The sequence below is a fragment of the Bombus fervidus genome, chromosome 15 (assembly GCF_041682495.2).
Source record: "Bombus fervidus isolate BK054 chromosome 15, iyBomFerv1, whole genome shotgun sequence".
Taxonomy (NCBI): domain Eukaryota; kingdom Metazoa; phylum Arthropoda; class Insecta; order Hymenoptera; family Apidae; genus Bombus; species Bombus fervidus.
The window spans coordinates 6,884,493-6,909,526 of NC_091531.1; the positions used below are offsets into that span (position 1 = coordinate 6,884,493).

The window sequence follows — 25,034 nt, forward strand, 5'->3', positions numbered from 1 at the left end:
TTTTCTTTTTTATATATTTTTTTTTCATCATTCAACAATATTCTCTTGTATTCGTTTTTTTTTCAGTTTGAAAGCAGAAATAATTTTTGGGTATAAGATTCTTCAGTTTAGTGCAGACTTCTAGTCTTGGTCACCTTCATATATTTTATTCATATATTTATTATATATTTTATTCATATATTATATTATTTTATTCATATATTTTATTCAACCCATTCAATAATACTTTGCTCTATTTTCTTTCAGTTTCATAATAAAAATAACTCTTTCTGCTGATAGAAAATTTTCTACTTTAATGGACATCAATAGAATACATTTAAATATCTTCTAATCGAGATTTCATATTACCAAACGATTTACTGTCAAGTGTTTATTAAGGTAGCTACACAAAGTATTGACACATACCCTCATTTTCCAATGAAGTGTCTCTTTCCCAGATTCTACGTTTCATTTTCACCGTACCAAATCTTTGCAGTCATACAAGAATACCACTACAAGAATTAATTGCAACTTGAATTAATTAGTATGTAAATGCTACAATAAAAAAATAGTATGCCAATATGCGTTGTAACCACTGTGTGTACATCAGGGATAAAGTTAATCCACAGCGGGAATGACATATATCGGATTATAAAAACTGTTGTGTATTTCAATGTTTACGTCAGATACATCGATTTCTAACACTATACTATATCGAACCTTGAAACGCCTCATCAGACTAATCGACTTGCTCAAGTTTAGCTTCTTCTGTTTAATAGAAAATTCAGTCCTCAATGTATTATAATGGTTATAACGTACATATATGCTAGCGATGAGAAAGCAATTCGTACCACTGTCATTCTACTGTTAAATCATTTTTTACTTTCTTTCAGTCTCAAAAAAGGAATAGTTTCTTTCTTGTACAAAATTCCCCACTTTAATGGATACGAATGTAACACGTTGACAACATTGTTACAATGTAACAAACATCTCTTTCTAAGAAAAATTCCACATCATTGAATGATTCGTGGCGACAAACGTGATAGAGAAATATGTACTATACAAAGTATTAAAACAAGGAAGAAGGTTTATTTAAGGATTTTCAGTGAACGAAGAAGAGTACTGTATATCCATAACTAGAAGTATCACAAAAATTGTCAAATTAGTTGAACCTCGTTGAGACACCTTTGTATAAAAGCCAGTGGGCATATTGGCTATGAAGAATGGGACATTTCGTTACTATCCCTGGTCGACAAGTGTCAGCAGATCCGTAAAATCGCAGAGGCTCTCAGTGACCGGGTAGGAGTGGCGGAAGAGAACAAACATCGGCGGGCCAATCGTGAAGAAAGGGTGGTCCGGTGGATGTTTGTCTTGTTGCTCCTCCGGAGGGATGCTGGAATCGCTGTAGAGATAGGCAACGTGTACACGGTGCGGAGCCAATCGCGCGCCACCACGGAAACATCCAAATGTTGCAGAAGATTAGAGAGTGATTTCTTTCAGCCGGCTGGCCACTCAGTCGTCTATCAACAATCGCCCTGAGACGCCAGATAGTTAGCAATTTATTCGTTCCTCTCGCTGTTTATTCGCATAATCAAATTTGTATCTTCATCGTCGCACGAAATTAATATCTTGTTACGGTGTTAGTATGGAAAAGGGATAATAAATTGTTTCGTTAATTCCTAGATTGCAGAATTTTCCAAACAAAGATTTATATAAGTGAAAATTTTAATTTTTCTAAATTGCCTACCAATTTATAGCTTTGCGTCTTAAAAATTGTGACAAGTATCGTACTTTGTATATTCTATATATTTTTGTACATTGCACGCATTTCCGCGTCTTTGATTTAGCATAAGTGCGTAAAACTCTGCAGTCTAGTAATTACTTCTTTGTAGTGTTAACAAAGTTTCACTTTTATTTATACTCTCTATTGTTTCGTTTACTGTTGGATGAATGAAAATGATTAAATCTGTGGATATTAGTGAGTGATCAAAAGACTATGTTGCGTGGAAAGAGTAAAGGTAAAGAGGAGAACGAGGAGGAAGAAGGTGAGCTGAAGCAGAGGAGACCAAAGTGTGCTCGGTGCAGAAACCATGGCTTGATTTCTTGGTTGAGGGGACACAAAAGAGAATGTCGTTACAGAGAGTGTCTTTGTCCAAAGTGTTCTCTGATTGCTGAGAGGCAAAGAGTAATGGCTGCTCAGGTAAGACTTCTTTTCATTTTCTGCTAATTTCAATTCAAATATCTTATTCCACTAATTTTATTTCTATTATTTGTTATGATTTCGAGGATTTATCATTGTTCACGAAGACACCTAACGAACACCGTATTTATATAAAATAATAAAATCGAGAACGTCCACTGTGGCTGATGTATAATAACTTTTTGACATATCGGCAATAATTAATGAAGCATCTCGTGTTCCTCTGCGAGTAGATGGAAATGGAGAAAAAAAAAGGTCAACTTGGTCACCTTCGATATTTAATGAAACCAATCAGTGCCCTTCGTCATTTTCCATACGAGCGGAATATTGTTAAAAGTTCTTGACTTTTGAAAAAAAAAACAGAGGTGGTCAGGGGGAACTAATGACAAAGTGATATTCAGTTTCTATTGCACTTGTGCCACTCGATCTCCTGTTCCTCTGGTAGAAGAAAGAGAGTCGATCAAACGACGGGGGAGAAGAGGAATTAAATCCATTAACGCTCGGTGTTGCGTTTCATTTCTGTTTGCATAGGCATTATGACACTCGATACTTCATCCATCCTCTCGATCCGCTCGATGGAAACGTTGCCGCCAGTTTCTCAAACAAACTTGCGTGAAACACGGAAAATGTTCGCTTCTGAATCGAGCTTGCTTAGCTTCCACCAATCGGCCGGCTAATTTGTTTGATTTCTCTCGCGTTAATGATTCTACTATAACACAACGTTTGAAAAATACGAGGATTGTAAATGACATTTACACTGCTACTGAAATTCTATTTTTTCTCCCTAAGAGAAATATACTTTCGTTTTCTATTAGAAATATTATTGCATCTAGCGTTGTGAAAAAAGAACCTACAGATCTATGCTATATATTTTTTGTAAAATTGTTCTTTATTTTGTGAATATAGAAAGAGAAAAATTCTTCAAGGATCATAATTATGAAATCAAAAACTAGAAGTAAGGCTATTCATTTCCAACGCTATTTGTTTGATTCGTCGTTTTATCTTGTGATCCCCTATATCTTTTTCCAAAAAGCTACTCAATTATTATATGAATGATTTAATGTCCAAAATCAATAAGTAGGTAACAATATTAAATGTCTATTACTGCTCAATATTTCGCTATGGGGTGAGAAATTCAATAATTGTATACATCAACAATGATGAAAGTGTTAAAAATTGTAGCGTAACTTATTATTAGAGTCAATTTGTAATAAATTCCGAAACAATTAATTATTAGACTGCAGATTCGATTTCCTTAAAAATGTTATGTTCATCGTATGAAAAAATGTTATTCTATATTTTTCGCTTATCCTTTTACATAGAATCGCCCCTTGCCGATTGCAAACAATTGAACCATGATTACTAGAACACCCTGTACTTCTGCGTACAATATGCATTTTGTATATTAAATTTATCGTAAATACACAAACACCAGCAATCTGATAATTATTGATTTAGGACTTTCGGAATGAATATTCTTGGTAAAATCGTATTCTTTTTGGAAGAAGCGTAAAATCTAAAAGAGGGACTCTGTCAGACTTCCTCAACAATCCTGACGATGTGAAACAATATAGTGGGTGGTCCGGCCGGGAATAACACGTGCCAAATGGTCCCATATGTATCTCTATTGACATTGGCCGTTAAGAAAACACATATGCAGTATCGGCTAAGCGGCGGGTCCATTTATAAATTAAGCTCAGAGTCATGATCCTATCTGACTTCATTTTTCATTGCCATGTGCCAATATCTGAATTTCTGTTCTTCATTCACAGAAATTAATTTCATCTATTGTATGATTTAAAGGTCGCCCTTAAGAGACAACAGGCGGCTGAGGACGCTATTGCCCTAAAAATGGCTAAAGTAGCGACTGGACAGAGATTCAATCGACTTCCACCAGGAAAAATATTTGGCATGGCAGTAACCGAACCAAAGTCAGTCGTAGACACTAACAAAGAAGAAGATCCTCCTCCTAAAGAGGGCTTACATATTGAAGATCCGAGGAAAGACGACTCTCTGAACAACCAGTGTCAGGATTCATCAGTATGTAATCATTAGACCGCAGATTTTGATGCATTTGTAGAAAGATGCGTATAATATACAAATAATCTCTGTAACATTTAATAGTTAAAACAATTTTCTACCTAAGTTCCATCTTTTTAATTATATTCATAAAAATATGGATTTGCATAAGTATCCGCGTCCTAGTAACCATTTAGTAACTTAATTTAAATATATCTATATCATTTTAACAAGTTTGGAGCACCCAAATAAAGACTTGAGACAAGTACCGATACTTGAAACGCTATTGTCATTTTTTAGGCAACAGTCTGCATGATTGATCGACGTAATATCAACAATAGCAAAAATATTGAATATCTGACTGGTCGATATGCTTTTTAGACGATCAACGAGAGCCCGCCAAAGTACAAGAGCCTGGTATTCAACGTGAACAATTCGGAGGAGACAAAAGAGAGCAGCGTGTCGCAGACTTCAGTGGAAACATTAGCTCGACTTTTTCCCAACACGAAGCTCTCGGTACTACAATTGGTGTTGCAAAGATGCGGCCAGGACCTCCTGAAAGCCATCGAGTACTTTGCCAGTGAAAGTTTCGGGATTAATTCGACCACCTACGCATCAGCGTTTCGACCACCTCAAACCATCAACGAGAGCAGAAGTAACGAACATATTGCAGGCACGATGTTGGCTCCAATATACTCTAGTCTGTCCAGGAACTTCTACGGAGATGGTTACTGTTTGTTGAACATCGTTCCCGATCAGTTTCCCAAAAATATAGCAGATACGACGGCTTGCAACACGTTACCCATAAAGAACAGCGGACAACACGAGCAAGAGGGAGTAGCTCTAAATGTTCAGTATAACAATTACTTCAATTCTGGCGTACAGCAACAGCTGAGAGATCACATGTATGCTCAGGTTACGGATCATCTTTCACCGAGGCCTGGTTTTCTTCATTTACCACCAGTATTGCCGGGTATCCCCTGCGTGCAGCCTAATTGCACTCAGTGCAGTTACAAATTTCCCTAAGCAACTGGAGAATTTTTATTTGATTAGTTAGATTGATTTAGTTTATTTTAATTGAAGAGCTTGTTTAAATACCATTCGAATGAGAAAACACGGCAATTCACATAGCCAAAATTGTATTTCAAACGGATTTAATGATTTATAACTCTGATCCAGATTTCTATATCTTAGAACATCGTGTGCTCGCTGTTGATAAGGCTGATTAATTACGGATTTGAAAATGTTATCAGCTTATCGTGTGTGAAACTCCACGTGAACTTAACGAGCGTTCGCGTGGCCTATGGTGTTGCTATCAGGGTAGGGGAATTTCCGTGATCGGCAGACCTTAATCTTCAAAGTTCAGTGTGACCAGGCGGATCAAGCGAAGCGTGTTTCTAGCATGCATCGCTTGTCCCAATGGCATACTCGTCTCTCTACCGATTGACCTTTGATCGTGAAGCGTGAAATACAATCTGTTACAGTAGTTCGTGATGTTTTTTAAAGTTTTTTTTAAATGATCACCTTGGTTTAATTTGTATATACCAATAGTCTTCAAATAGTTAATTTTCTTAATTATATGTTTAACAAGTATCATTGACATTTATTGTGAAAATTTTGAAGTCATTTTTTAAAAGCGTTATTTTGTAGTAGAAAAACATCTGTTCTCTATTTTATATAATTGCGTTTTGTAATAATTTAGTTTATTAAAAAATATTTTATTTATTATTTTTTAATTGTTGACTTTTTTATTATTTAATTTGCTACAAAGGTACTTAAATGTAAACAAGAGTTTAAAGTGCTCTCAAACTTACCCTCCAACGTAAATAGCTCACCTATTTATATGTTATTTACAACACGTAGCACCGAGAACAGGAGTCCCTATAAAGGAGATATTTTTTTAGGCATTTCTTCGGGAACTGGTTTGAAAGTTTCTCGCGGCGGCTATCGCGTAACTGCTAACCTAATAAGATGCCAGTAATCGAGTTAGGAAGATTCAATTGTCTGTATAAACAGTACGGATATCCTAGAGAAACTGTCGATGGCCAGAAGCGATTTACTTTGGCCCCGCTTTTTAGGGAGGCGAAACATTGAGGGTAACCCCGCAGGGAATTCCTCGATTCGTCGTGCAGCGAATTACAAGGAACTTGACGTCGTGTTGAGAACTAATAATTCTCTTGGATTTTTCTTTCATTTACACTCTGAAACAGTAGGCGGAAGGAAAAGACAAACACTGAGATACACAAGCGATATATACTAGTTATTCTTTATTTGGTTCTGTAATATACATTTCACGTGATGTACGTGAACATTTTCTTTTCTTCTCTCTCCTTCTTTCTTTTTCAGTCGTTCGCGTTGCTTTGTTTTTGGTACATGTATGGATATACGAAACATGTTCTTTTTTATGTTCTATACATTTAAGAATAATGCTTGTTGTTGCTCGCTTAATAATAGGCACATCAGTTTATACTAGAGTAACCAATACCATAGTAAGGACTTCATTACGTGAACGTTACATGAGGATATTAATCTTACAATCCAGAATACTATGTAAAATCGAATCGAAAGATTAACAACGTTACGCGTGTGAATTGTTTCTCATGTATGTCCCAGTTCGAATATATGTTCATTTCGGGTGAACATACGGGGATTAGTCTTAATTTATTGCCAAGCTCTGATAGTAGAACTCTTCAAATGGGTACACACGCGACAAATTTTCGCATTTTTCGAATATTCATATGTCTGTATATATGTATGTACATGTTGATTTGCTCAGTAATATATACAATGTCTCAGTGTGTAAGCTAGCGAAAATCGTGCACCCATGTTAACGATAACCGTGATCTTGAACAGGATCAAGTTTAAAATCGAAGATGTGGCTTGTTTTTAATCATATGTCTGTAAGGAAAAGATACCAGGTAAAGTAATTGGAGTATTATATGCGTATTTGAAGGTTCTATGAATAGATATACATACTTGTCAAGATGTTCCCAGAATACCATTAATGCTGCCCGATCCAAATGTCTTTTTGTTCTGCTTAGTTCTATCACTGTTACTGCCCAACGTGCTACATTTGCGTCTAGCCTCATTTCGTCGTATTTTAAATGAAATGCACAAACTATAAAAATAAAAATTAACCAAATTAAATTCTGCTCTCATACTAATGAATATCATATTATTCATATGGCAAAGGAAGTAAACTTACTTTTTGAAAAAATTTCAACAGGATTACCATCGAAAGGCCAACCCTTGAATTGCCAAGCTGGACCCATTACAAATACCGCCACGACCCTTTCCCAGTCTGCATTTGTAAGTTTTTGTGGATTATCTACTACCCTGTATGGTACCGTGAGCCCGCCTTCCTTTCTTCGTTGCAGAAGGATCTCGTTCTCTCGTTTACAGCCTTGTGCTCGTTTTTCTTCGTTACTGACGTATTTCAGATCCTGTAGTATATCTTTCGAGTTATACATCGTGATCAGTGATGTATTTGCACTTGGAATAATGATAATAGGAGTTCTGCTAGGACGCTTATTCTGCGCTACTTGCTGCGGTGTAAGTTTAGCAGCGGAAGTCGGTAGCAAGCCAGAACTAGGAGTCGTGGAAGGATTACTTGGCGGTTTTCTAACAGCTGGATTAGTGCCTTCTGTCACAGACTTCAGAGTCATGCCGTGATAAGTACCCATAGTGTCGATTTTGAATCCTTCTGTCTCTTCTTTTTGTCTGATAAACCTTTCCTGATCGTAACGATTGTAAACAGCTGGCTGTGGTAACGGGCGCATGGGTGTGGAGCGTGGGGTAACTATAGGTGTTGGTGCAGCAGGACCCTTCTGTCTACCCTCTTCACGGGCTTTAATACTCTGAAGAATTGCGAATATATTCTTCGCAAATATTTTCCCGCTACTCTGTAAAATAGTTGCGCGTGTTCTCCATTGTCTTTCTCTAGAAACTATGTCTTTCGTATCATCAACATCCATCAATATAACACGCAAATCAGATCCCATTCCAATATCATCGTTTTCTTTAATTGTGGTACGTTTTTTAGCTAGACGTTTAGCCTTGATAGCTGCAATCTTTTCAACAGACATTGCCTCAGAAAGGGACTTAATGTTATCCACTGTGACGGAAGCTTCCTTTGGGGCATCCAGCCTGGCAGCAAGTTGCTCTTTAACTTTCTGGACATGAGTCTCTTCAAAACGCGGCTTTTTAGAGGAACCACTTTCCAATCCATCTTCAGCTGTCCTTTTAACTTGAGTAGGAATTTCCAAAGGAGCAGATTTGTCTATGGCGGCTGATGTAGCAGTTTCACCATTGAGATATGCCAATAAATCTTTTCTATCAGGTCTTCGTACCACTGGTATATTCTCTGCAGCCGCTTGCCGCACATACACAGGATGTGTAAGTTGTACATGTTTGAGTAAAAACAAGAGGCACTCAAGGGTATAGTATTCCTTTGGCGTTCCTTCCTTGCCAGATCTATGGAAAATTACATTTTGTATTTATCCTATTTGTTAAATATTCTAATGTTCTAATTCTAATATTTCTATATGTAAAATAAAACAGTACATTGGTAGCAACATCAATTTATAAAATAGAATAAAAGATGATATGCTAGCGGTATGTTTTTTTTGATTAGTATAACCAAAAAAAAAAAAAAAAAAACAAAACGCATAATGGAAGACATTGCAAAAATAAGAAGTACAAAAAATGATTTTTCTTCCTAGTTTTGAAAATTGAAATATTAATTCATCAATCTTTGAAGATACTGACAATCTTTGAAGATACTGACAATCTTTTCGCAAACTGTATAGTATGTAATCGGTGGTAAGGAGATCATGCAGAAGATTGTCCAATGGTGGAAAGAAAGTTCGAGGTTACAGTTGTCGCGATTAATTTTCTAGGAAATAATAAGCACTTACCCATAAGTTAAATAATTAGTTTTCACATTTTTTGGCCAAGAGAACTCTCCAAAGATTATTTGATTTTCACGTTCGATTATCTCTTTTTTATTAACATTATATTGCCTTAGCAAGCTCAATGGGTCCGCCATGATTGTGAAATTCTTGCCAATGTTGATATGAACTTCTCCTACTTTATCAAACGCGGATAGGAAAGAATGACTTTTGCGATATGCGCTTTTGTATTATGTTGTCGAACGAAAGTATATATATGTCTATACTTATATACACTTATAGGTTACACTACACTTCACTTACACTTATTACACTATTCCATATACTTATAGATTGATCGAACTGTTAGTTGGTCCGACGCTTACGAGTACTTATTTCCTACTAGGTGGCCATTTCGTTTCTTCGTGACTTGCAAGAAGTGTGACCACGTGGCGACAGTTTTATCGAAAGTGCACTCTCTGGCAAATACCGGTTATGCAAATCGCCATCATGATTACAAACAGTTACTCCATCTTTAGGTGGTAAAGTAAACCAAAAAATAAATCACCATACACACTCGCGCATCATTCGTGCATGTTGACTTTTGGGGCATACTTTGATTGTGTTTGCTATTAATATCGAACGAAGCGTTATTCGTTGCTCGTCGCTTCTCCACACAACTTTATTAAGATATACTTTCAACATAATATTTCCAGTTTACTGTACAGGAAATTTGCTTACACTTTTTTCGAGTTGTTAGTATTTGAGAGATGTGAATCATTCTTAAGACACACTTTCCACGATTTACTCTCGAAACAATAAAGAATCAGCTGTTGTGTCAAAGAATCACCAAAATCTCTGTCAATAGGGTACCTCGATTGAGTCTGTAGGTACATAGTAGTCTACGATATATTGGGTTGTCATAAACATTGATGCTGATTGTCAAAGAACGATGAGCTACCCGGAGAAACAGGATAACATAACGAAGGATGAATGGGTTGCCAAGCTGGAAGAGAATTCTTACACACAACGTGTTTCTATGAACAATTTGATTATGAATTATTTAGTTACAGGTTAGATTTTCCTCTCTTAACACATAACTTTAAACTGTTGTGTCTTGATCAATCAATCACAATCAAGTTTTGTTGTGTAGAGGGATTCAAAGAAGCTGCGGAGAAATTTCAACAAGAGTCTGGAGTGGAGCCCACAGTAGATCTAAGCTCTTTGGATGACAGAATTCGTATCAGGGAAGCAATTCAAAATGGTCGTATTCAGGAGGCAACGGATCTCGTGAATCAGCTGCATCCAGAGCTATTGGATAACGATAGATATCTTTACTTCCATTTGCAGCAGCTACATCTAATTGAACTGATTCGTACAGGAAAAATAGAGGAGGCTCTGCAATTTGCTCAAGATAGACTGAGCGAAGCTGGAGAATCAGACGATATTATTTTATGTGAATTGGAGCGTACTTTAGCTCTATTAGCTTTTGATGAGCCCCATAAGAGTCCTTACAGTGATTTACTTCACCCAACTCATAGGCAAAAGGCAAACAATTATTGTCTGTAATATTTAATTTTTATTCTTAATGGATACTAAATTTTATTTATGAATTTATATTGACTAAGTTTCTTGACAAACAATAATGATATTTGCTTTTATAATTAATAATACAAATATTTTTTTTATAAAACTGTAGATAGCAAGCGAACTGAATGCAGCTATATTGAAGATGGAGCACAAAGAGTCAACTAGTCCACGATTAAATAATTTGCTGAAGATGATACTTTGGGCACAAGATGAGCTGGAAAAGAAAAAAGTGAAATATCCAAAAATGACAGATTTGGGAAGTGCCACTATTGAGAGTCCAAAATAATTGTAACCAGGCGAAGTGTGGGATAATTTGAATATATTTATTAGCACAAGAAAATGAACGTATGATTGTACCATATTAGTGTCTACCATGTGAACAGGACTTAGGAAAAAAACAGACTTGAGCATTTTAACATAGTCTTAGTACTAATTATTTTCTATAAGAAACATGTATAAAATATCGATGATACATATATATATATATATATTAGATTCGAAATAAGAGAGAGGAATGCACTGATTACAGTAATCATGCAAATTTTTAACATTCGAAGTCACTGTCATAAGTCTCGTCATGTGTATTATACCGATGACGGGACACCAAAAATGAGTTCATTATAAGGTTGTAAAAATATTCATAACATTCATCGATATTTTCTAAATAACACGAGTATATTAAGAAACGGACCATTTTAATTAATATCTACGCAATATACGTGATTCAACATTGCGAAAGTAATTTTAACGTCCCTTAATCGTAAGCTATGTTATATTACGATAGAACCGATTAAATATTGATAGTAGTTTAAAGTAGGAAAAGGTACTAACAGAAAAATACATAATTTAGACATAGCTATATGTGATAATTGGTGTTTGTAAAGATTTATATTTGGTACCATCGATAGTAAAAAAGCGTAAACAGACACTTTAGGGATATTATATATATATATTCCTCTCTCGGATTATTCATGTCTATATTGCATTCGATTTTTATAAAAACATAAGGAGAATTACATATTAAATATTTGTCATTAACGAAATAACATGTACAATTGTTTTCAGTCAAAATTACCATCCAAACATATATTCCATTGCTTTCGAAACTAAACCTGTAGATTTCTGTGGAACATTTTCAGGTGATTTCACTGATTGTGAACTAAGATTTTGATTGTAACCAGCTGCCAGTGGTCTTGCATTTTGTATCCTAATTGGTGTGCGTGGTGTATTGTATTCTGGCGATTGAGTGACTCTTCCTAGATTCGAGAAACATTTAATACTTCCGTTCATTCTCGAACGACTCTCTTTATCCGATCCTAATATAACACCCTCGTCTGTACAAGGGATCAAACCGATCATTATAGATCCAGATACTATATTTCCATTACACGCAAGTGCCCTTTGTGCTTCTAATTCTGAAGCACATTTTAAGTGTATCCAGTTACTCTGTGAGTGCGGTGGAGGATGCTTGTCCACTACACGAACTCTGCTCGAGATGTGAGCTAAAACTGTATTCATATCACTAGGCGAGAAACCGAAAACGGTTACCCATTGCAAAAGACCTTGTGATTCATTTGCATTAGGGCTCATTGCACCATCGTTAAATATAGAAGTATTCATACTATTCACTAAAAGTTTTGGTTGATAGCAAGGTATACTTTGATTTGTTGCTGACAAGTAGGGTGATGCAGTTTGAGAAGTTTCTAAAGTATCAAATAGTCCTCTTGTTGGAGGTCCACCAGTGTGGCTTTCTGTGACTATTTGTGACGTGTTAGGAGTATTAGCACTTCCAAACACAGCTTTCTGACGATTACTACGATAATCTGGAGTACCATAGTGGGAAGGTGGAGAGGTCAGTGCACTGTGACCAATGTGTGACTGTTTCAGAATATCTTGTGGGCCTATCAAACTTATTTTGGCAGGCTAAAACATTAATAAAAATGATTACTTAAATTATTGCGCAATATTATGCAATGTAATTTAATGAGTTTCATTTACCGTTGTAGAATCACCTAGAAGGAAATTTGGGAGGTATGCAGAAGTTCCTGGACTTCCAGGACTTTGCACTGGACTTCCAACAGGTGATCCTAATGTCATTGGTTCCATCTAAATCCAAAATAAGAAATTATCAAATATTTGCTTAAAATTTTATCGAGTACCATAGTATTTAATACAATTTATATTTACAAAAAAATTAACTGCTTATGTGTTAGGTATGAAATATTAATATATTTCTTATTTTAGTCAGAGAGACTATATGTTGTTTGTTTTGATACACTTTAAATATTCTTCCATTAGATGTTAACTTTGGCCTGTTGAGGTTATACACGCAGAATTTTTAACTGTACACAACTACAATGTAAATTACTTAAAATTAGGTATGTTATCTTTATTACTTACTATTTTTACTTGAACAAATTCCAAAAACTTTTAACGCAGTGTATAAATACTTAAATATTCACAGCCGCTTAAACGTTTGATTATATTTAAATAACGAACAAATTTGATTTCTGCTTATAGATGTCTCCTCTATCGTATGAAAAACCGACAAAAATTATTTAAACTACTTGTAACCTTTATTGTCATGATTTATTCACTTTCGAAGTTTTAGTGTACTTTTTATTAATGAAGCCTTAAAATACATGGGAAATGTAACGTTATGATGATAACTATTTTATTTCAAATTTTATTTCAATTTTTATTTTTCGGTACAAGAATTTTTGGCGGGAAAGGAGGCAGCGAAATCATGTGATACGGTAGTAACGCCAGTTGCATCTTGAAAGTCGCGTCGGAAGGAAATCTATATGTGACGTTGCGTCGTTTTACAAATAGATTTTACATTAAAAATTTTTAATGTCATTCGAAAATTAGTAGTGTATACATCCTGTGTATCAAATAGTATCAGAATTTTCATACAAAAGTGAAGTGTTATAAAGATGGAACATTTTACACATCATTCTTTATTCGACGTATGGCAGGCCTTGTGTCATGGTTTCTTAACAGCATTCTTCCAAAGAAAATATTGCCCCTATTGGTGAGTGAATCCATTCATTTTTAATATTTTCACATTGAACTTTTAATGATTTTGACATTGTTTACGAGTATTAGCATTGCGTCGAAAATTAGGTTAGGTTAAATTACGCGTCCACAAAGGAATTAAACGAAACGGAAAGAGTATTATAATAGTGAATTTTAATAACGATGAAAATTATGTACATATTTACAGCTTCATTAAACACTTTTTATGATATGACAAGTATGTACCAGGATTTTGATACGCTACTATGTAAGAAACACATATTCGTTTTTAGCTTAATTATCAGACATTACGATGTCGCGTGTGCGATTTTTGCTTTTTTTTTTTCTTTTTCTTTCATGCTTAATTATATTCAAAATTAACATTTGCGAAAAATGTAAAAGTTTTTTTTAATAAAAAGGAGAAAATGTTCGCTGTACAAACAAAGCACTCAAAAGTTTACGTCGTAGTAACTTTAGTAACGTAGTAATTTTTGAATTTTCGCGCACATGCATACAGAAATATCTAGACTGCTGATGATTATGCTATTTTCTATTTTTATAAATATAATGAAATGGAATTTGAATAGAAATTTGTTTTATCTCGTAAATATTATAGTAAATGCTATTTTATACACATATATAGAAATATATAATAATATAATATTAAATTATATATATATAATATATCAAAATAATTTGATATTTTATATATTATCGCATATTATATGCATTCTGCAAATCTTTGAAATTTTACATTTTCGAAAAGTGCATAAACATCCGTAGTCTAGAAATAACAATATAAATAATTCACTAATAAAATTTTCACAGTAAATAACGATAAGTAGCATTAACAATGTTTAATTAACGATCTTTCTTGTGAAATTGCTTCATGCAGGAAGACAACTGTAAATAATTTAGATGTACAATAGATGCTTAATAGCCTTAAGATATCATTAGAATAATTTGAAGAGTTGGATTAGTATCATTCTTGGAAACTTCGTTGTCTAGCAATTTTACAAGAAAGATGGATTTTTGAAGTGTATATTTCGTGGGTGGATTGTTAAATCTCCGGGCCCTGAGCTAAAGTCGTAAATGAAATGATTTGTACAAACATACGAAAGCGAGGATATTTTTAGTTAAAATGTCGACATAACACACTTTTATACATAATTCCCCGCATTAAAACGTTTCGCTTAAAACGTGGTTTTCATATAATGGCGCCTATTTTCAAATTGTCCTCAATTCCTCGTATTTACGCGGGAAAACTTGAATCGTGATAAAGTCACACGATCATTGAATGTAAAAATCTAGATAAAAATATACGCTCCTAAAGTATTATAGCTGAGATTACGTTGTATGAGATGCACCATTTATGTCACCACTGGGTATTTCATTTTTCAAGAATTGAAGTTTCAGTTAATACCAGAATTCATTATTATCTTTATAACGACATAGATTTACTTAAAATTTTTATGTTTTTGTTACTTAAAATATCTTTAAGAAGATTTGTTAGACAAGAAAAGCATACAGTTCATGGCATAATGGATTGATATCAATTTAGTGGAAATAATAATTACCCAGCATCCGTTTGTGAAGTTAGCTATCAAAAATTGTTTTTGATTGCTTTCCATTGCATTTGTACAACACAATAGTAAGATTTTGAGATGGAAAGACATGTGCCTTCCTTATAGAGATTCCCCCTTTCATTTTGTCAAATATATAAAAAATGAGATATGCAGTAAAAATAGAAGTACCCTTATAAAATTGTAGTAAAAATAATATTGTTTCAATGTATGGGAAAGCAATGAGAACTTCCTTGTTATTTGTTAAAAAGATCTCTGGACGACCTAACATATATATAATATATGTGTATATATATATATGCATACGGAGAGACGGATTTATGCTTCCTTTGGTTTCTTTTCTTTAAATAATTTGTTCTGTGTTGTATTTTCTTTTATTGTATTACTTTCTCCCTTTCTCTCCCTCTCTTTGGTAGTTCCATGGATATGTTTTAAATGAAACTTTTTCTTCACGCGAGAATACATTTAGAGCCTAGAACATATTTTGGTTTATTACTAGTGGCAGATCTACAAATATTTAAAGAATTTTTCTTTATAATTTTCTTTGAGAAATTGTACACATAAATATTCTGAAAATTTTATCTTAATCTTGTTAATCAAATATTTTGAATTAATTAAATTTTTCAAAAGTAATTTCAAGATTAATTTCTTTTAAATGATAGTAAGTGAATCGAGTTTGGTTTAATTCAAATTAAAAAAGGGGGAAATATAGAGTTAGATAGATCTGTCACTACTTGTACGACGAAGACGTCTAGTCGAACGTCACCCTTATGTTTATCGATATGATATTTAATTACGATTACGCGGCTTAAAAATTAATATTAGATACGATGGGAACAATCTCCTAACGTACTTGTTTTACACTCTTAGGAAGCAACGTGAAAAACAACTGTCGTTATTATCGAGCTAGGATGATTCCCGTGATCAGAAAAATGATCATCCGGTTGAATATTCTGGTTGCCTCACTCCCTGAAATAGAAAATAACTTCCCTTAGAATGCGCTTGACCAAATATAAGTTCCAACCATTAAGTAGCTGAGAATATTTTAGAACATGATGCTTCTCAGTTATTGTATTAACTGATTTTTAAAGTGACAATATTAACCGTTCAGAATTATTTGGGCATAAATGGACAATATACAAAATTCTATAATAATGTTCTATATAATACTTAAAACTAATATTGTTGTCCCAAGCATATTTGTTTGCTCTAAGTAAAGAATTTAAATGACGATGGAGAGAAGCAAAAGAATCTTAGTATTGTTAATTTTTTACTATTGCTTTTATTTAGAATATCAAAGCAATGTTTCTTTTTTGCAACTGCAAATGTTTTGAGCTATATCGATGCACCAAAGATTCAATAGTGCAAATGGAAAATGAATATTCTTCAAACAAGATCAAGTTTCTACTTTCATACTAAGACTCTCTTTATCATTCCATATTCATCATTGCTTGATCTTCAATAAAATACTTCAACGTAAACAGGAAACCAATAACAATTTTCTTCTCCAAGAAGCTATTCTATTTAAACAGTTTTTCAAGAGGACTTGATCTGCTTTCTTTTTTTATTCAATCAATTAAATTGTTCTGGATTTGTAATAATGATGTTGGATAGCTAAGAATTTCATGTCTCATATTTTTTAATTTTTCTCCGTAAACGATACGTATGTGAAATTATGACGAGTTCGACCTCTGTTTGTTGTGTTTATTATTCATGTGGGTTTGTTTCTTTGATAAACACTATCAATCCTTCCGATTCGATGCTTTTTGGTTAGGTTAATTATCACTTGGCCATCTTGATTGATGAATTATTTATCAAGCCCAAACGGGCAAGTGTTTAATCGCCAGCCAATTAACCTATAATGTAATCAATTTCGTGATTTATTTGCATTTGAAAGTGTATCTCACTTGACCGGACACAACGGTCAGTCAATTTCGCGTGAATTTCGTTCAAGTATTCACCCGTGTAATGCAACTATAAATAGTAGTCCCTAAATTAGCGTTTAACTAATAAAATATGTAACGTATTGTAAATCCTCTTTTTTCCCATAGAATTAATATTTGTCACGATGTTCGCTGGCAATGTTCTCAATACTAAAAGAAGAAACGAAGTATAAGGTCCAATTAATCACGTTACAGTCGGTAAAGAGGCGATTCTACATGGAGAATCAAATAAAAAATATAATAACATTCACACATTTCACAATTGTAGAATGTATGCCCTGTTGATTATTAACTCTATAATTATCCAAGTTTAAACAAATTTTTAAATTCGATCTCATCCAAAAAAATTATATTCTGTACTTTCGATGTATTTTATCACGTAGAGTCGCTCTCGCGTCAATTATACAATCTTATATCCTTGATTTCTGGACTTCCTCGTATAGAATCGTCTGAAACGTCGAATCGAAAGGATTTACGAATTGTTGACCGAACAGTGGTGACATCTAGGTTGTTTCTAGCGAAATGTTTGATCGAACGACGGAGAATCACCGGGTATTTTACCATTGATTAAATCGTTGCGTGTGTGGCTCTGTGCCCTGGTCTCGCGGCTCTCCATCACCGGGGCTTTCAGGATCCTCTCGTCTCCTTCCACGCTCTCCTCTTTGCTCTGTAGATAGACGGTCGCTATTGTCGCCAAGCACTTGAGCTTCATGTCGCCACGCTTGAAGTGTTTGTTGGCAACGCGAAACTCCAAGCCCAATACCGCGGTCTCCAGGCCCTTCTCGTCCACGGCGGTAATGTGCGGTCCCTTCAGGTACTGGGTATCAGCCTGAAAAGCCGTTGATTGTTTTCGTAACAATAAAACGGACAGAGGCAAAGTCGCGGCTTCTACCGGCAATGCGCGATTAGAGTTCACTTTGTACGGCCTCTTTTCACATCGGTCGCCTTTGTGCCGGCTTTTCTCACGATTACATGAGAGACATCCTTCGCTTGTTACGATTAGCCATAGAGACAGAAATTGTCTAGTATAGAAATGGATCGACAGATGTCGCTGTATAAGCTTCCTTAGATGGTTAAACCTTTTTTATCGATCCCATGTATAATCGTTTGAGATTTTGAAAGGGGAAATGAGAAAAGAGAAAAAGGAAATGAGAAAAAGGCTACAGAATGAGAAAAGGATGAAGGGATAAGAGATGAAGGGAAGGGATAGAAGAAAGAAGGAAAAAGGAAGTGGAGGTAAAGAAGAAAGAATAAAGGGGAGAGCGAGGAAGATAAGAGTGGCAGATCTAGTGTTTTATATCTCGGGGTAATTTATGATAGTCCTGAAGCGAATGTGACGAATTATATCTATGACGGATCGTATAGACCTGTAGACCCATTATTCCATAGACTGTAGTAGTTGAGTTTTCATTGCCGAATTAGAGGCGCAGGACATTAGGGAGAGACTCTTTTACGAGGTACTTACCGGATCGCCGTTGATGAACCAAGTTAACAGGGCGGCCGGTTTTGAGGGTGCGGATGTGCAGTTCATGCGGACCACCTCCCCTACTTGGTAGCGGGAACGACCACCGGTTATTCGTGGTCCTTCGTCAGGAAGAACTGTAAATAGGGCAATTTTCACCTTTTTCTATTAGCCAAGCTCTCTGCGATCTATTTTCACATATACTATCGCTCGTAAATATCCGGACACTTTGGTTAATTTACAGTAACAATATTTGTATCTGACCACTATGTATAAATTATTGACGAACTAATAATCGATTATGGCGATTATGGGGAATAAACTCGTCGAATTCGGTTTATCCGTAATTTTGTAATTAAAGCACATATTGTTAAACATAAGCTACTGCAAGTACCTTAGAGCAACAGTATGCCTCGCGTGATTTCGTAGAAACGCATAATTCATTCTCAAGGGTCTCCTAGTCTCAAGAGAATAATCGAATGGTTAAGTAGCCGGAAATTAATTAATAAATATGCTCACCTACTACCGTCATGTCTGCGTGATCAGACACGGTTTGAAAGGCGGGAGCCTCGGCAGAGACCTCGCATCGATATCTCCCTGAACTAGTAAGATTCACGTTGTTCAGTACTACCGATATCTTCGTGGAATTGTGTATCTGTAACCGAAGATCGTCACAGATTCTAATCTTTAGACGAGAGCGATTGGATATTTCTGTTAGATATACTTACGTTCACGTTTACGCCAGGAACACGAAAGGTCTGTACCATGGGTTCGTCCCTAGGCACGAAACGATAGAACTCATGGCCGTCTTTGTACCATTTCACCGAGTACAATACCTCTTTGTCCAGGTTGAAGTTGCACTGCATACGGACAGTTTCGTTCAGAACGACGTGCTGTGGTATCTGCAGGGCCGTCATACGAAGAGCCACGATACCTGCAAACAGTTTTCAACGTGCTTGTAGTATTTCTTTTTTTACGGATCGGAATCCATTTTGAAAAAATTATAGAATATTTTGAACACCAATATGCCTTGGATCTTAAAATCATTCAAATTTAATCTTCATCCAAATTAAATGTATTCTGGATATTCTTTCCTGCGATTAAGTAGTCAATGTATATCCTAGTAGTAACTTGCATGCTCGAAATTGTTTCTAAATTCATGTAAAACGTAGCGGAAATATACTCGAGAGATGTTTGACTACGCGTCATACTACTCAATCCGGTATATGAGTGGTAGCGTAAGATCTTCTATGTGTCTGACTATATACGAGTCCATATAACTCAAAGCCGCCATCTGCTGTCCAAATCTCTACCTTTCCGCAGAATCCAATCTATTTCGTATAACCTATCTCTAAAAGGACGTAGATCACTTTGGTCAAACACGAAACCAATCGGCGGATACGAAACAAAACTCTTTTCTTGTCGAATCATCGACGGTACTTCGATAGGATGTCTGTAACTGCACCGTAGCCGAGCCGTTGATCCTCTTACGCGGTAAGCTTCTTAAAATTACCCGTGATCGAACGGAAAATACGTTGCGAAACTGAGCAAATGCTTCTCTCTTTGGAACGGTATTTAATCGCGGCCACTCTCTTCTTTCCCTTCCCTTCAACAAAGACAGAGGTTATTGGAAACGATACAGGGGACGATTATATTGCGTCTTGTTGATGGTGAAAAATCAGCGATTTCCAGTCAGATATTCAATAGATCATATTCCTTACTCCTTTCATTCTGTTCGTCGATCGAATCGATGGAAAATTGACAAAAGCGGGTGAAGTGTTAAAACCGTATCGGGAGGAAGCTCTCTTTCATTTTCTATTACTGCCTATTTCCTTATTCAATCGTTACTGGTAATGCTACCAATCCACTAAACATCACTCGAGAACCGTTGGTTGCAATTTTTTTTTTTTCGAGTGGCCTTAATTAACTTCTTCCATCCTGTTCCACTCCATATTTTTTTTCTCCCCTCGGAAACAGCCTTTTCCAACAACTATCTCGTCGCGTTCGTATTCGTTCGATTATCCATTTGGTTGGATCTTTTAAAAGAACGTATTGCCGGTCGATAAGGAAGGCTTCTCCCCTATCAGCCGTGTGTGATCAGGGCTACGAGAACATTGTAGGTCAGACCGGTATAAATTGCGGTATTTTCGGTCGGTTTCCGTCAGATACGGCTACGTTTATTGGAAACGCGTCCTTCTATTCGAGATGGGATACGACGGAAGGAATCGTCGACGATGAACATCAATATTCCACGTGGTTGAAATAGATCGAGCCACGAAATAGAGGATGGGAATCGTACTTAACATCGAATTGCCCATAAGGTGTCGTATCCCTTTTACAGCTCTGTTGGGAATACTCGAAATTTTATGAAACCTCGATTGTAGTAAATTGTTAAATGAAAATGTTTTTGTATAGAATGGAATAGTTCGCTGTGTAGTTTAACCATCGAAAGAAACATTTGCGATCTATAGAGGGCTGTTGTATCTTCCGAGTGGAGAGATGGACACCTGGCGTCACGACGCTGGTAACACGTGCTCGTGACGGACACGGACACGGTCGATTTAATTAAAGGCAATCGGACGAGGGTTGGACGAACCTGTCGAGAGGGGAGGTTAATCAGTAGCTAGATATATACTCAGATTATTTACCGACTGTATTATCGCCTGGTATTACGCGCTTATGCCTCGAATTAAACGGTACACGGCCACCGGCGTTAATTTTCAGCTTGCGTGCTCCAACCGTATTTTTTCAGGGCTCGAATTATCGAATTTTCTGCCACGGCAGTCGTATGTTAACATACACGGGATTTCCCAAAATAAGAAGCTTAGTAGCCGTGATTATATGTACAGAGGTGGATATAAAAATTAAAATGTTTGAAAACATCCATTTTTTTATCATATACAGGGTGTCTAAGTTTTTAGCGACCAAAGTATATTCGGTACATTCTATGGGTTTAAATAAGAAGAACGTCAAGCGGTTAACATTTCCCACAACCTGTGTGTAAATGCATTTGAGATGTATCATAATCAAACAAACGGAAAGCTCGATTGATGTAACCCAGCTACGTTTGATGTGGCGCCAATTTAATTACATAACATCTAGCATTGACCAAATCCAGATGTTAAGTTAGATTTTAACAAGCAAATAAGTTTGTCTTCGCCTAAACGTATCTTCATTTTAACTGTATGTGCTGTTTTATCTTCTACGGTTAACAAGTTCTACGCGGTTGGCAACTAACTGATTGCGGATATTCCTGTTAGGTGGTAATGACAAAATCCGCAATCACTTAGTTGCCAAGCCAACAGTTGTATTTACCATGCGTCGGACAAAATTAAAGAGAATTCTATGTATCGACGAAACCACAATTATCTACTGTGAAAGCGTATAAAAGCGCAGGAGTTCTGAAAACGTAATCAGACCGGTAGGTAGTGGTTGCAGCGTAATTTCCTTGTTCCTTGTTGGAATTAGGAAGGTTAGAGCAGCGGGGAGAGAAAGAATGAATGAACGAGGGCGCGCCGAGCAAAAGAGCGAGAGAGAGAGAGAGAGAGAGAGAGAGAGAGAGAGAGGGGGTGGCCGCGGCGTATTGTTTTATTTAAACGGACTCGAAGCTAGTGCCGGTTTACCGGCGAGTTTTATTGGAAATTGAGCCAATTAGAGTACTCGAGTTAACGACCTATCGTAATACGCTTTCGCGAGGTCATCGACGGTTATGTCGTCCTGCTGGCCCCCGTCTTTAAACGAACGTGACATCACGAACCGCTTTACGCGCCCGTATATTTTCTCGTTTCTTGATTGGCAATGGTCCTGGAAGCGATTAACCGATGCTCGCGCGACGACCGGAAGAAGTTGTCGGCTCGGTCGTTTCCTCGTTCAACCAGCACCTTGTCGCTTTGTATCGTCTTTCGTTTCTCTTTTTTCATTTACTAGCTCGAAACTGATGTTTCCTTTCGCTAGAATGAAAAAGGTGGTATTTTCGTTCAGGTGGAAATTCCAAGATACTTTAGTTCGAGTAAACTTTAGTTCGAGTTTACGTCAGCTTTAGGATGGACTGAATATTTTCTACAGCAATTCGGATCTGATTGATTGAAATTTGAACAGGTATTTAGGCCAATTCTAATCGAAGCTGGTTTTAATTAATATCTTCTTCAAAATCAAACGCAATCTACGTTGATGGAAATTTCAGTTGGAATCTATGTTACCTTTTCTATTATAATTCATCAAACTTGAACTCGACTCGATCTTAAGGCATTTGAACTCGAATTAAAATTTTGGATTCGAATTAAACGTTCGCAGCTTCTATAAAATTCGCTAAAAAATGGAATCGGACGTCTACTAATTTGGAGTATAGTTTCAGTTAATCGAGTGAAAAAAGAATTACCTTGATAACCATAAGTGTAAATGTAAATGTAAGTTACATTTGGTATACGTAATGTTGAAAAATTGGACAAAAATGGTTTCGGTGGTAGGTTTTATTCAGACCGGGAATTTATCCACTTTTCCGCTTATCCTGCTGGACTTCCGCGTCCCGGGAATCCTATTTCTATCCTCGACAAAGCGGATCCTATCTAAATGTCCGTTGGTTACCGTATTACCGCCATTCTCTCAGGGAAGTTGGCGCTCTACACGGTAAACCGACGCGTTCACCGTTGAAAATAGACTCTTAATTCTCATTTGGTCGTTTAACGTCGTGGCAACGTTAAATAAACGACAACTAAACAACCAAGAAACAAAAACAGCAACTTACCCTGTCAGGAATTTAGTTTCCATTTGAACGTACAAGGGAGGCAAGGTCTTGAGCAAATCTTGAACATGCTACCACCATAGAAATCTTTAATCTACGTCCGCTGCAGTTCGTTCGAACTGGATTCCTCTAAATCGAATCTTTGGACGTGGAGTTTTACTGAAAACTGGAATCTGTCACGTCAGGGCCATGGATTTCACGAAACTGCCCGAGCACAGAACCGAAGATTGATGACCAGAGTGGCAGATAGAATTGTCCCGGGATATCCACGTGGACTAAGGAAGATCGACGCGTTTAGGATATTGGAATTACGCAAATTACACGGGGAGAACGCGGAAATCGATGTGGCTCGGATGCCAGAGGCCCATTGGTTGTCGTGCAAACATCCAAACAATGCGAACAGCCGCGTGGAGACCGGTTATCGGTTCAAATATTGACTGGCGATATCTTCAGCCAGCAATGAACGCAATGGATCACAGTTAAATATTTATTCCTCTAACCAGCTAGTAGTTGGAATGCTAGGAATCTCTTCGTCACCGAGCCATCGGCGAAAGAATCCTCTGAACCACATCCTATCGTCACAGTCTACTTGGAAAATCGTCGAAACACGGAGAATACCGTTTTGGATTACCGAATGACGAACCGACCAACTTGGATAGAGCTAGCTTTCCTTTCATCAAAGAGAAGCTTTTCCCCTTTCGTCGTGACATCGATAGGTACACTGAGGCCTACCTGAGTGTAGTATGAACGCGGAGAGCGCGACGAGGCTGGACAGCAGGGTCCTGTGGTTCACCGGAAACGGCATCCTCTCTGGCGACCCCATGGACCGTGGACCATTCGAAGATCTCGTCACTGGCTGGCCATCCTCTTGGTCTTTTGGCACTGTTCACGCACACGAGACTGAAATCGATCTGTCTTTCTCCCTCTTTCTCCGTCTGTTTGTCTATCCGTCCACCAGGTGTACACCTCGGTCACGACGACTACGATCTCGGGACAACGACGTGGTATAGAAGAGGTGCGGTACGTCGGACACAGGGGCACCCGGACGAGCGACCTTCGGGAACGGTCAGCAGGTGTCGGAGCGGCACATTATTTTCCACGTTTCGCGCGGTCTAATTGAAAATCTATACGGGCCAGAGAGGTAGTCGCTACTGCGGCATCGGCACACACCAGCAGAGGGAACCTGGAGGTGCTGGTGTGTTGCTGCTGCTACTGCTGCTGCTGCTACCACTATGATGTTCCCTTGCTAGTGTGGTGGTTGTAGCCCGATGGTGGTGGTTGGAGGTGCTGGTGCTGCTGCTCTGGTAGCGACAGAGACGGTTGGATGGTGGGGATGGTTGGGCGGGTTGGTAGGGGTAGGGCGGTGGAGCGGCCGGGAGCAGAGGAGCGAAGAGAGACGGAGGCAGCCGCCGGACCGACACGACCGACCGAGACAGGGCGAGTTCGTGCCTTGGCCAATGCGCACGCGTCAGCAACCCAAGTCGATGATCGCTGCAAAGTTCTCCGTCTCGCTCTGCCGCTGCGCGAGGCTACCTCGTTCGCTGCGTTGCGTGTGTGCAGGCGCTAACGAAATTGGGGGGAAATACGCTACGCTCCGGGCGACCCGCTCC

At 37.1% G+C, this 25,034-nt stretch overlaps 5 protein-coding genes across 12 annotated transcripts; 2 read left to right on the forward strand and 3 right to left on the reverse strand.

Annotated features, from left to right (window-relative positions):
• Positions 1-592: 592 nt before the first annotated feature.
• Positions 593-6,824, forward strand: LOC139995244 (doublesex- and mab-3-related transcription factor A2). Of its 2 annotated transcripts, none has more exons than XM_072018515.1 (4): positions 593-1,618; positions 1,959-2,179; positions 3,983-4,219; positions 4,580-6,824. In XM_072018515.1, the coding sequence occupies exons 2-4, from the start codon at positions 1,976-1,978 to the stop codon at positions 5,222-5,224; spliced, it is 1,086 nt and encodes a 361-aa protein (XP_071874616.1). In that variant the 5' UTR covers positions 593-1,618; positions 1,959-1,975; the 3' UTR covers positions 5,225-6,824. The 2 variants fall into 2 exon arrangements, with proteins under 2 accessions (XP_071874616.1, XP_071874615.1); XM_072018514.1 differs by having other exon boundaries at positions 593-1,529.
• Hyx (cell division cycle 73 hyrax) lies at positions 6,438-9,250 on the reverse strand. The gene is made up of 4 exons (XM_072018513.1): positions 9,115-9,250; positions 7,404-8,671; positions 7,175-7,316; positions 6,438-7,096 (listed from the first exon to the last, which is right to left on the reverse strand). The coding sequence occupies exons 1-4, from the start codon at positions 9,243-9,245 to the stop codon at positions 7,060-7,062; spliced, it is 1,578 nt and encodes a 525-aa protein (XP_071874614.1). The 5' UTR covers positions 9,246-9,250; the 3' UTR covers positions 6,438-7,059.
• Positions 9,251-9,316: 66 nt separating this feature from the next.
• Hou (GID complex subunit 8 homolog protein Houki) lies at positions 9,317-11,093 on the forward strand. Of its 2 annotated transcripts, XM_072018524.1 has the most exons (4): positions 9,317-9,335; positions 9,956-10,160; positions 10,241-10,635; positions 10,787-11,093. In XM_072018524.1, exons 2-4 carry the CDS (start codon positions 10,040-10,042, stop codon positions 10,961-10,963), a joined length of 693 nt encoding a protein of 230 aa, XP_071874625.1. In that variant the 5' UTR covers positions 9,317-9,335; positions 9,956-10,039; the 3' UTR covers positions 10,964-11,093. The 2 variants fall into 2 exon arrangements, with proteins under 2 accessions (XP_071874625.1, XP_071874624.1); XM_072018523.1 differs by lacking the exon at positions 9,317-9,335 and having other exon boundaries at positions 9,618-10,160.
• On the reverse strand, positions 10,980-13,196 carry LOC139995246 (nucleoporin Nup35-like). Of its 2 annotated transcripts, none has more exons than XM_072018516.1 (3): positions 13,078-13,196; positions 12,676-12,783; positions 10,980-12,600 (listed from the first exon to the last, which is right to left on the reverse strand). In XM_072018516.1, the coding sequence occupies exons 2-3, from the start codon at positions 12,781-12,783 to the stop codon at positions 11,749-11,751; spliced, it is 960 nt and encodes a 319-aa protein (XP_071874617.1). In that variant the 5' UTR covers positions 13,078-13,196; the 3' UTR covers positions 10,980-11,748. The 2 variants fall into 2 exon arrangements, with proteins under 2 accessions (XP_071874617.1, XP_071874618.1); XM_072018517.1 differs by lacking the exon at positions 13,078-13,196 and adding an exon at positions 12,865-12,985.
• A 656-nt stretch (positions 13,197-13,852) lies between these two features.
• Positions 13,853-24,692, reverse strand: LOC139995247 (uncharacterized). Of its 5 annotated transcripts, none has more exons than XR_011801921.1 (7): positions 19,997-20,373; positions 19,412-19,617; positions 19,203-19,338; positions 18,687-18,820; positions 17,783-18,050; positions 17,240-17,670; positions 13,853-16,247 (listed from the first exon to the last, which is right to left on the reverse strand). XR_011801921.1 is itself a non-coding variant. In XM_072018520.1 (7 exons), exons 1-6 carry the CDS (start codon positions 20,112-20,114, stop codon positions 16,177-16,179), a joined length of 945 nt encoding a protein of 314 aa, XP_071874621.1. In that variant the 5' UTR covers positions 20,115-20,368; the 3' UTR covers positions 13,853-15,750; positions 16,132-16,176. The 5 variants fall into 5 exon arrangements, 4 of the variants coding, with proteins under 4 accessions (XP_071874621.1, XP_071874622.1, XP_071874623.1 ...); XM_072018520.1 differs by lacking the exon at positions 17,240-17,670 and having other exon boundaries at positions 13,853-15,750; positions 16,132-16,247; positions 17,771-18,050; positions 19,997-20,368; XM_072018521.1 differs by lacking the exon at positions 17,240-17,670 and having other exon boundaries at positions 13,853-15,750; positions 16,132-16,247; positions 19,997-20,275.
• Positions 24,693-25,034: the final 342 nt, after the last annotated feature.